The 12030-nt window shown below is 54.6% G+C and overlaps 1 protein-coding gene across 3 annotated transcripts; it reads right to left on the bottom strand.

Moving 5' to 3' along the window:
- Positions 1-2611: 2611 nt before the first annotated feature.
- PRR14 (proline rich 14) lies at positions 2612-11691 on the bottom strand. 3 transcript variants are annotated; one of them, XM_056554790.1, is made up of 9 exons: positions 11579-11691; positions 10900-11065; positions 10602-10639; positions 10214-10500; positions 9802-10108; positions 4375-4480; positions 4177-4292; positions 3502-3573; positions 2612-3066 (listed from the first exon to the last, which is right to left on the bottom strand). In XM_056554790.1, the coding sequence occupies exons 1-9, from the start codon at positions 11662-11664 to the stop codon at positions 2805-2807; spliced, it is 1440 nt and encodes a 479-aa protein (XP_056410765.1). In that variant the 5' UTR covers positions 11665-11691; the 3' UTR covers positions 2612-2804. The 3 variants fall into 3 exon arrangements, with proteins under 3 accessions (XP_056410765.1, XP_056410763.1, XP_056410764.1); XM_056554788.1 differs by having other exon boundaries at positions 2614-3066; positions 9802-10500; positions 11579-11679; XM_056554789.1 differs by having other exon boundaries at positions 2614-3066; positions 9802-10500; positions 11607-11653.
- Between the last annotated feature and the right edge of the window lie 339 nt (positions 11692-12030).

The following is a 12030-nucleotide window of genomic DNA, read 5'->3' as shown; positions in this document are numbered from 1 at the left end:
GTGAACTCTTCTATTAGTTCTGGCCACCGCCCAGTGATGCTTGAAACTATGCAACTAACTAGAGATGAGTGAACTTACAGTAAATTCGATTTGTCGCAAACTTCTCGGCTCGGCAGTTGATGGCTTTTCCTGCATAAATTAGTTCAGCTTTCAGACTCTTTCCTAGGACTGTATCCACCTTTTCCAGCCACCGGAGCACCTGAAAGCTGAACTAATTTACGCAGGAAAATCATCAACTGCCGAGCCGAGAAGTTCATGACGAATCAAATTTACTGTAAGTTCGCTCATCTCTACAACTAACCTTGGGAAGTAGAATAATGAGCTTTTGTAGAACAATGAGATTTTACTAAATTAAGAAAGATTTGTAAAAGGGGCATTGTGATTGGCAATAAAGCTATTTCTGCACTGTGGCCCAGATTTTTCCACAGCGACCAATCACAAACTTTACCAGAGTTCATTAGCTGAGCTGTGATTGGTTGCTGTGGGGAAATCACTCCACTTTTTCTCTCCCACAGTTTGATAAATAATCAGCCACCAGTGTTCCTTAGCCAATCAGCTCTCACGCAGAGTGTTTCTATATAAATAAGCTGTAATCTTACTCGGGGTACAATTTTCTTCTGTGGATCTGCGTGTAAGAGAACATCCATCTGTATCGATAAATCTGTCTGCTAATCAACACGGCTGGAATTGACTGATCACAGGGAGAAATAGATCCTAACAGTCAGTATAATTTGTGATAACATTATATTAGTTATATATCGGGGGTGATTACCAGAAATGTTCGGATACAGGGTTACGTCTCCACATAGTGCAATAAACAGCATGGGTCGTACCATCACATCTATGGGAGGGGTACCACATAGCTCCAGTGCAATAAACAGCATGGGTCGTACCATCACATCTATGGGAGGGGTACCACATAGCTCCAGTGCAATAAACAGCATGGGTCGTACCATCACATCTATGGGAGGGGTACAACATAGCTCCAGTGCAATAAACAGCATGGGTCGTACCATCACATCTATGGGAGGGGTACCACATAGCTCCAGTGCAATAAACAGCATGGGTCGTACCATCACATCTACGGGAGGGGTACCACATAGCTCCAGTGCAATAAACAGCATGGGTCGTACCATCACTTCTATGGGAGGGGTACCACATAGCTCCAGTGCAATAAACAGCATGGGTCGTACCATCACATCTATGGGAGGGGTACCACATAGCTCCAGTGCAATAAACAGCATGGGTCGTACCATCACATCTATGGGAGGGGTACAACATAGCTCCAGTGCAATAAACAGCATGGGTCGTACCATCACATCTATGGGAGGGGTACCACATAGCTCCAGTGCAATAAACAGCATGGGTCGTACCATCACATCTACGGGAGGGGTACCACATAGCTCCAGTGCAATAAACAGCATGGGTCGTACCATCACTTCTATGGGAGGGGTACCACATAGCTCCAGTGCAATAAACAGCATGGGTCGTACCATCACATCTATGGGAGGGGTACCACATAGCTCCAGTGCAATAAACAGCATGGGTCGTACCATCACATCTACGGGTGGGGTACCACATAGCTCCAGTGCAATAAACAGCATGGGTCGTACCATCACATCTATGGGAGGGGTACCACATAGCTCCAGTGCAATAAACAGCATGGGTCGTACCATCACATCTATGGGAGGGGTACCACATAGCTCCAGTGCAATAAACAGCATGGGTCGTACCATCACATCTACGGGTGGGGTACCACATAGCTCCAGTGCAATAAACAGCATGGGTCGTACCATCACATCTACGGGTGAGGTACCACATAGCTCCAGTGCAATAAACAGCATGGGTCGTACCATCACATCTATGGGAGGGGTACCACATAGCTCCAGTGCAATAAACAGCATGGGTCGTACCATCACATCTACGGGTGGGGTACCACATAGCTCCAGTGCAATAAACAGCATGGGTCGTACCATCACATCTATGGGAGGGGTACCACATAGCTCCAGTGCAATAAACAGCATGGGTCGTACCATCACATCTATGGGAGGGGTACCACATAGCTCCAGTGCAATAAACAGCATGGGTCGTACCATCACATCTACGGGTGGGGTACCACATAGCTCCAGTGCAATAAACAGCATGGGTCGTACCATCACATCTATGGGAGGGGTACCACATAGCTCCAGTGCAATAAACAGCATGGGTCGTACCATCACATCTATGGGAGGGGTACCACATAGCTCCAGTGCAATAAACAGCATGGGTCGTACCATCACATCTATGGGAGGGGTACCACATAGCTCCAGTGCAATAAACAGCATGGGTCGTACCATCACATCTATGGGAGGGGTACCACATAGCTCCAGTGCAATAAACAGCATGGGTCGTACCATCACATCTACGGGTGGGGTACCACATAGCCAACGGTTACCTTTATGGGGAAACAACTTTAGAAATCAGTACCTATATCTCACTGAAAGAAAACCTCCCCATAAAATAGAACTAAATGCCGGCAGATCTGGGCGGGGGCCTACCTACCAAGCCGTAAGCCAATGTGGTGCGTACCACCTACAGCAGGCACGGGACTAGGAGTATAATGAAGGCCACTGGTTATATTTAAGTCTTTTATTGGTGGTTACACACAAGGGCAGACAGACTCACAGACCGGGCCCCGCTCACAGACCGGGCCCCGCTCACAGACCGGGCCCCGCTCACAGACCGGGCCCCGCTCACAGACCGGGCCCCGCTCACAGACCGGGCCCCGCTCACAGACCGGGCCCCGCTCACAGACCGGGCCCCGCTCACAGACCGGGCGGGTCTTCTTGCAGAGCAGCGTCCAGTTGCTTGAGCTTGTGCTGCAGTAATAGTTCATAGTTGACGTTTTCTCCTGTGCCGGTGTCCGTCCATCTCCGGGTGCGACCCGCTGCTTTCCCTTTCTTCTTCCGCTTGCGTGGAGCAGCGCCCCCTTCCTTAAAGACCATAATCCGCCGCAGCGGGCGCTGGCTGGTGAGGATCAATGTGTCGCCCTTCATTATCGGCTCTTCAAATATTGTCTCAAATTTTCTGCACATCACAAAAGAATTATATAATATCGTCTCCTCTATCCTCCATAGCTGTATACTGATCACTGCTATATAATGTCCTCTCCTCTATCTATCCTCCATAGCTGTATACTGATCACTGCTATATAATGTCCTCTCCTCTATCTATCCTCCATAGCTGTATACTGATCACTGCTATATAATGTCCTCTCCTCTATCTATCCTCCATAGCTGTATACTGATCACTGCTATATAATGTCCTCTCCTCTATCTATCCTCCATAGCTGTATACTGATCACTGATATATAATGTCCTCTCCTCTATCTATCCTCCATAGCTGTATACTGATCACTGCTATATAATGTCCTCTCCTCTATCTATCCTCCATAGCTGTATACTGATCACTGCTATATAATGTCCTCTCCTCTATCCTCCATAGCTGTATACTGTCACTGACCGTTTCTCGGTGGGGGTGCGGTAGTTCTTATTGGTGTATATCTCCTCCAGACTGAAGTCTTCTTTCTGCAGCCTGAACAGATAGGAACCCAGTTATATAAAGGAGCTTATAGGGAGATGGACCATACAGCCCCCTCCATCACACCAAGGACTACTGCACTCATCATCTCCACCACAGGAAGTGCACATGATGGGGAGACCATACACACTAATCACATGACCACCTATCACACCCAGAGGCATAGACACCCACTCACCCGCCCCTCCACCACACCCACTCACCCCTCCCTCCACCACACCCACTCACCCCGCCATCACACCCACTCACCTGCCCCTCCCGCCATCACACCCACTCACCCGCCCCGCCCCGCCATCACACCCACTCACCCCGCCATCACACCCACTCACCCGCCCCTCCCGCCATCACACCCACTCACCCGCCCCTCCCGCCATCACACCCACTCACCCGCCCCTCCCGCCATCACACCCACTCACCCGCCCCTCCCTCCATCACACCCACTCACCCGCCCCTCCCTCCATCACACCCACTCACCCCTCCCTCCATCACACCCACTCACCCCTCCCTCCATCACACCCACTCACCCGCCCCTCCCTCCATCACACCCACTCACCCGCCCCTCCATCACACCCACATCTCTATCACGCCGCCCCTTACCGCACACGTTTGGGGAGACCCAGAGGCGTCAGATTCCCCTCCTGCCGTTGCGCCCTCTTCCTGATCTGGATGTTGGACACTTTATTCTCTTTGGAACGGGATAGATTTTCTGGGGTCTGAAGACAAGACAAGACAATGCAGTTTGTACAGGTCAGAGGTCGGCCGGTCTCCTCTCCCATCGAATGTCCTAATACTCACCTTATAGTCAGAATCTGGAATAGATTCCCTTGTTACCTGGTGCTCGGCTCCACTGTGGCCCTGCTCTCTATCCTGGTCCAAGCAAAGGACGGCAGAAGACCCCTCACTATGGATGGAATCACAACAAAGGGGATTGAGACAGACACCGAGAGGTTAAAAAGGGACCCAGAGGAGAGATGGACAGACTGAGGCAGCAAGAAGGGCCCCGCACAGGATAGAGACTAGAGAAGGGCCCCGCACAGATCCCTGCCCCGCACTAGGTCCACAGGACAGAGACTAGAGAAGGGCCCCGCACTAGGTCCACAGGACAGAGACTAGGAGAAGGGCCCCGCACAGATCCCTGCCCCGCACTAGGTCCACAGGACAGAGACTAGAGAAGGGCCCCGCACTAGGTCCACAGGACAGAGACTAGAGAAGGGCCCCGCACTAGGTCCACAGGACAGAGATTAGAGAAGGGCCCCGCACTAGGTCCACAGGACAGAGACTAGAGAAGGGCCCCGCACTAGGTCCACAGGACAGAGACTAGGAGAAGGGCCCCGCACAGATCCCTGCCCCGCACTAGGTCCACAGGACAGAGACTAGAGAAGGGCCCCGCACTAGGTCCACAGGACAGAGACTAGGAGAAGGGCCCCGCACAGGATAGAGACTAGAGAAGGGCCCCGCACAGGACAGAAACTAGAGAAGTGCCCCGCACTAGGTCCACAGGATAGAGACTAGAGAAGGGCCCCGCACAGGATAGAGACTAGAGAAGGGCCCCGCACAGGATAGAGACTAGAGAAGGGCCCCGCACAGGATAGAGACTAGAGAAGGGCCCCGCACAGATCCCTGCCCCGCACTAGGTCCACAGGATAGAGACTAGAGAAGGGCCCCGCACTAGGTCCACAGGACAGAGACTAGAGAAGGGCCCCGCACAGGATAGAGACTAGAGAAGGGCCCCGCACAGGACAGAAACTAGAGAAGTGCCCCGCACTAGGTCCACAGGATAGAGACTAGAGAAGGGCCCCGCACTAGGTCCACAGGATAGAGACTAGAGAAGGGCCCCGCACAGGACAGAGACTAGAGAAGGGCCCCGCACTAGGTCCACAGGACAGAGACTAGAGAAGGGCCCCGCACAGGACAGAGACTAGAGAAGGGCCCCGCACAGGATAGAGACTAGAGAAGGGCCCCGCACTAGGTCCACAGGACAGAGACTAGAGAAGGGCCCCGCACAGATCCACAGGACAGAGACTAGAGAAGTGCCCTGCACTAGGTCATCAGGACAGAGACTAGAGAAGGGCCCCGCACTAGATCCACAGGACAGAGACTAGAGAAGGGCCCCGCACAGATCCACGGGACAGAGACTAGAGAAGGGCCCCGCACAGATCCACGGGACAGAGACTAGAGAAGGGCCCCGCACAGATCCACGGGACAGAGACTAGAGAAGGGCCCTGCACTAGATCCACAGGACAGAGACTAGAGAAGGGCCCCGCACAGGATAGAGACTAGAGAAGTGCCCCGCACAGGATAGAGACTAGAGAAGGGCCCCGCACAGGACAGAGACTAGAGAAGTGCCCCGCACAGGACAGAGACTAGAGAAGGGCCCCGCACAGATCCACAGGACAGAGACTAGAGAAGTGCCCCGCACAGGATAGAGACTAGAGAAGGGCCCCGCACTAGGTCATCAGGACAGAGACTAGAGAAGGGCCCCGCACAGGATAGAGACTAGAGAAGGGCCCCGCACTAGGTCCACAGGATAGAGACTAGAGAAGGGCCCCGCACAGATCCACAGGACAGAGACTAGAGAAGGGCCCCGCACTAGATCCCTGCCCTGCACAGATCCACAGGATAGAGACTAGAGAAGGGCCCCGCACTAGGTCCACAGGACAGAGACTAGAGAAGGGCCCCGCACAGATCCCTGCCCTGCACAGATCCACAGGATAGAGACTAGAGAAGGGCCCCGCACAGATCCCTTCCCTGCACAGATCCACAGGACAGAGACTAGAGAAGGGCCCTGCACTAGGTCCACAGGACAGAGACTAGAGAAGGGCCCCGCACTAGGTCCACAGGACAGAGACTAGAGAAGTGCCCCGCACAGATCCACAGGACAGAGACTAGAGAAGGGCCCCGCACTAGATCCACAGGACAGAGACTAGAGAAGGGCCCCGCACTAGGTCCACAGGACAGAGACTAGAGAAGGGCCCCGCACAGATCCACAGGACAGAGACTAGAGAAGGGCCCCGCACTAGGTCCACAGGACAGAGACTAGAGAAGGGCCCCGCACTAGATCCACAGGACAGAGACTAGATTAGGGCCCTGCACTAGGTCCACAGGACAGAGACTAGAGAAGGGCCCTGCACTAGGTCCACAGGACAGAGACTAGATTAGGGCCCCGCACAGATCCACAGGACAGAGACTAGAGAAGGGCCCCGCACTAGATCCACAGGACAGAGACTAGAGAAGGGCCCCGCACTAGATCCACAGGACAGAGACTAGAGAAGGGCCCCGCACTAGATCCACAGGACAGACTAGAGAAGGGCCCCGCACAGATCCACAGGACAGAGACTAGAGAAGGGCCCCGCACAGGACAGAGACTAGAGAAGGGCCCCGCACAGATCCACAGGACAGAGACTAGAGAAGGGCCCCGCACAGATCCACAGGACAGAGACTAGAGAAGGGCCCCGCACAGATCCACAGGACAGAGACTAGAGAAGGGCCCCGCACTAGATCCACAGGACAGAGACTAGAGAAGGGCCCCGCACTAGATCCACAGGACAGAGACTAGAGAAGGGCCCCGCACTAGGTCCACAGGACAGAGACTAGAGAAGGGCCCCGCACTAGATCCACAGGACAGAGACTAGAGAAGGGCCCCGCACAGATCCACAGGACAGAGACTAGATTAGGGCCCCGCACAGATCCACAGGACAGAGACTAGAGAAGGGCCCCGCACTAGATCCACAGGACAGAGACTAGAGAAGGGCCCTGCACAGATCCACAGGACAGAGACTAGAGAAGGGCCCCGCACTAGATCCACAGTACAGACTAGAGAAGGGCCCCGCACAGATCCACAGGACAGAGACTAGAGAAGGGCCCCGCACAGATCCACAGGACAGATACTAGAGAAGGGCCCCGCACAGATCCCTTCCCTGCACTAGGTCCACAGGACAGAGACTAGAGAAGGGCCCCGCACAGATCCCTTCCCTGCACTAGGTCCACAGGACAGAGACTAGAGAAGGGCCCCGCACAGATCCCTGCCCCGCACTAGGTCCACAGGACAGAGACTAGAGAAGGGCCCCGCACAGATCCACAGGATAGAGACTAGAGAAGGGCCCCGCACTAGGTCCACAGGACAGATACTAGAGAAGGGCCCCGCACTAGGTCCACAGGACAGAGACTAGAGAAGGGCCCCGCACTAGATCCACAGGACAGAGACTAGATTAGGGCCCCGCACAGATCCACAGGACAGAGACTAGAGAAGTGCCCCGCACAGATCCACAGTACAGAGACTAGAGAAGGGCCCCGCACTAGATCCACAGGACAGAGACTAGATTAGGGCCCCGCACAGATCCACAGGACAGAGACTAGAGAAGGGCCCCGCACTAGATCCACAGGACAGAGACTAGAGAAGGGCCCCGCACTAGGTCCACAGGATAGAGACTAGAGAAGGGCCCCGCACAGATCCACAGGACAGAGACTAGAGAAGGGCCCCGCACTAGGTCCACAGGATAGAGACTAGAGAAGGGCCCCGCACAGATCCCTTCCCTGCACTAGGTCCACAGGACAGAGACTAGAGAAGGGCCCCGCACAGATCCCTGCCCTGCACAGATCCACAGGATAGAGACTAGAGAAGGGCCCCGCACTAGGTCCACAGGAAAGAGACTAGAGAAGGGCCCCGCACTAGGTCCACAGGACAGAGACTAGAGAAGGGCCCCGCACTAGGTCCACAGGACAGAGACTAGAGAAGTGCCCCGCACAGATCCACAGGACAGAGACTAGAGAAGGGCCCCGCACTAGATCCACAGGACAGAGACTAGAGAAGGGCCCCGCACTAGATCCACAGGACAGACTAGAGAAGGGCCCCGCACAGATCCACAGGACAGAGACTAGAGAAGGGCCCTGCACTAGGTCCACAGGACAGAGACTAGAGAAGGGCCCCGCACTAGGTCCACAGGATAGAGACTAGAGAAGGGCCCCGCACTAGGTCCACAGGACAGAGACTAGAGAAGGGCCCCGCACTAGATCCACAGGACAGAGACTAGATTAGGGCCCCGCACTAGGTCCACAGGACAGAGACTAGATTAGGGCCCCGCACAGATCCACAGGACAGAGACTAGAGAAGGGCCCCGCACAGATCCACAGGACAGAGACTAGAGAAGTGCCCCGCACAGGATAGAGACTAGAGAAGGGCCCCGCACAGATCCACAGGACAGAGACTAGAGAAGGGCCCTGCACTAGGTCCACAGGACAGAGACTAGAGAAGGGCCCCGCACTAGGTCCACAGGACAGAGACTAGAGAAGGGCCCCGCACTAGGTCCACAGGACAGAGATTAGAGAAGGGCCCCGCACTAGGTCCACAGGACAGAGACTAGAGAAGGGCCCCGCACTAGGTCCACAGGACAGAGACTAGAGAAGGGCCCCGCACTAGATCCACAGGACAGAGACTAGATTAGGGCCCCGCACTAGGTCCACAGGACAGAGACTAGATTAGGGCCCCGCACAGATCCACAGGACAGAGACTAGAGAAGGGCCCCGCACTAGATCCACAGGACAGAGACTAGAGAAGGGCCCTGCACAGATTCACAGGACAGAGACTAGAGAAGGGCCCCGCACAGATCCACAGGACAGAGACTAGAGAAGGGCCCCGCACTAGATCCACAGGACAGAGACTAGAGAAGGGCCCTGCACAGATTCACAGGACAGAGACTAGAGAAGGGCCCCGCACAGATCCACAGGACAGAGACTAGAGAAGGGCCCCGCACAGATCCACAGGATAGAGACTAGAGAAGGGCCCCGCACTAGATCCATAGGACAGAGACTAGAGAAGGGCCCCGCACTAGATCCACAGGACAGAGACTAGAGAAGGGCCCCGCACTAGGTCCACAGGACAGAGACTAGAGAAGGGCCCCGCACTAGATCCACAGGACAGAGACTAGAGAAGGGCACCGCACTAGATCCACAGGACAGAGACTAGAGAAGGGCACCGCACTAGATCCATAGGACAGAGACTAGAGAAGGGCCCCGCACTAGGTCCACAGGACAGAGACTAGAGAAGGGCCCCGCACAGATCCATAGGACAGAGACTAGAGAAGGGCCCTGCACTAGATCCACAGGATAGAGACTAGAGAAGGGCCCCGCACAGATCCCTTCCCCCGCACTAGGTCCAGAGGACAGAGCCCACTACAATCCAATTCCATGTGGGGACTGTAAACCTACCCAACTCCTGGGTCTTACCCATTTGGCTGGAATGGCGATAGTTTTAGGACAGACGGATGATTCTCCTTTCGTAGGCAGGACAAGGAGAATGGCATCAGGCTCCGACACTCTTCCACCGATCCAAGGCTATGCCGCCTCCTCCTGCAGCTACAAGGCTCGGTGGGCGGCTCTGCTGTATCCACACTGTGCCTCCGCTTGTGCTGTATAACGGGCAGTAAGGGGCAGGACAGATGGCGCTGGAGTGGAGGACGGCACAATATGGAGGATGTCTCTGTCTGCAGTCTAAGAGTCGGAGGAGTTCTCTGGGAGGGTGGATTGTCCTCTGCTGCCCAGACAGAAGAGACATTACTAAGGTGGTGGCATTCTGGGGACGGGGTGTAAGGCTGGACAGGGTCCCTGGGCACAGAACACTCCGGCTGATGTGTCTTACCAGCCCCGGCCTCAGAGTTTCGGAGACCCCTTTGACTCTTCACTGGGGTGAGAAAGATTTCAGCAAAGCTCTCCAACTTGGAACGCACACTGTTGAATAGCGGAAGCAGCCCCCATCCGGACTCCTCCTTAGGAGGCGACATCAGTGGCGGCCGACACAGGGTTAAAGCAGAGTCCTCTGTGGAGATGGGCATGATGGTCGGAGGAGGAGCAATACCTGGAGAAGAAGGGTCCATAGGGGAGGTCCTGTGCCCCCGATCTTCACACACAGCGGTAGAGCTCCATCTCCTGCAAACAAAAGGAACACACGTGAGTCACATGACACATTAGTGCCCCCCCAACCCTTCCAGCTTCCTCCACAACACATAAGATAGAAAAAGTATTCATACCCCTCAAACTCTGGCATCTGCACCTGAAGATGCTCCACCTGCAAAAAGAAAAAGCGGTCAGCAGTGAGGATCAGATCCGCGGAGCCAGGGGCCACATCCCTACAATCTGCACCAATACATACAAGGCCAAACGGGACTTACCGAGCATTCACCGGGCCCAGGGCCAGGCAGAGTAACCTGAGGGATTTAAGAACCTTGAGAAGATGGGGCATGTAAGAGTCCAGGACCCCCTGCGGACACTCGTGGTCTCCACTAAACCCCCGACCCATTAACCCCTCATCCTCCTCTGGGCACCCACCTCATGGCCAATGTCTCTCAGCTCCACAGACAGGATCCTTCTCCTCTCCCTCTCCATGGGGGACGCCCGGTGCAGGGTGCTGAGGAAGCCTCTGGGTGAGGTCATGTCATGGCGGACCCCCGTGAGGGGCTGTGGGGGAGTCTTCAGGAAGTCATTGGGGGACGGACTGAAATCAGACAAGAGGTAAGAATGTGACCACAATAAGTCTTATGGAGCGGGGGTTCACAGACTGATTGCCCGAGCGCCCCAAAAATAGTAACACCGGTTTATAATTAACCTATTAAATACCAAGGGTGAACCTGTACACCTTAAATCCTTAACCCCTTAAAGGACAAGTCTTTCAGTTTTTGCACTTTGTTTTTTCCTCCATAACCTTTTCAATTTTGCACCTAAAAATCCATTTGATGCTTATTTTTGTGCCACCAATTCTACTTTGTAATGACTAGAGGTGAGTGAAGTTACAGAGATTCGATTAGTCATGAACCTCGCGGCTCAGCGGTTGGTGACTTTATCCTGCATAAAATAGTTCATCTTTCAAGTGTCCGGGGGGTGGAGACTCTCCTAGGACTGTATCCACCGGACACCTGAAAGATGAACTAATTTATGCAGGATAAAGTCACCAACCGCTGAGCCGCAAAGTACGTACTGAATCACTATAACTTCGCTCATCTCTATTAACCTCTTCAGGACGCAGTGTGTATCCATACGCCCGTGGGAATTCCGGTCGTTCAGCAGGCATCGCAGCATATCGCCCAGGGGGGTCATTATGTCCCCCCCATGTCGGCGATGGCCGCAGATCGCTGGACAATTCAGCCCAGCGATCTGCGGCGATTCCAGGTCAATTGGGTCTCCAGTGCTCGAACAGCCATAGCCAGCAGGGGTAAGGTGGCACTGGTGCGGGTGTCACTCCCGCAACCCGCCCCTCTTCTGGAGGACGTGAGCGGGACCCCGGCAGCTAAGGACCCCAATCCCCGGCATCTCTGTTGGGATCGGGGCCCCAGAAGCGGCGAGGGACTGACCTGTGTGCCGGCAGCAGTTGGAGGTGATTGACAGCCTCCTGCTGTTGCTTAGCAACAGCTCCCAGCATGCAAAAAGGGCATGCTGCGAACTGTAGTTATGCAAAAGCAGGAG

Source organism: Hyla sarda, unplaced genomic scaffold (assembly GCF_029499605.1).
Source record: "Hyla sarda isolate aHylSar1 unplaced genomic scaffold, aHylSar1.hap1 scaffold_898, whole genome shotgun sequence".
NCBI lineage: Eukaryota > Metazoa > Chordata > Amphibia > Anura > Hylidae > Hyla > Hyla sarda.
This window is presented reverse-complemented; position numbering and strand designations above follow the sequence as displayed.

What these genes read in the sequence shown, in the direction of transcription:
- PRR14 (XM_056554788.1), bottom strand. Translation starts at nt 11,664, where the DNA reads ATGACCCCCCTGGGCGATATGCTGCGATGCCTGCTGAACGACCGGAAT. An exon ending in ACACACTGCGTCCTGAAGAG is followed by an intron (nt 11,066 to 11,578) that starts GTTAATAGAGAT and finishes GTCTGATTTCAG; the next exon opens with TCCGTCCCCCAATGACTTCC. An exon ending in CGCACCCCCACCGAGAAACG is followed by an intron (nt 3,067 to 3,501) that starts GTCAGTGACAGT and finishes TGTGATGTGCAG; the next exon opens with AAAATTTGAGACAATATTTG.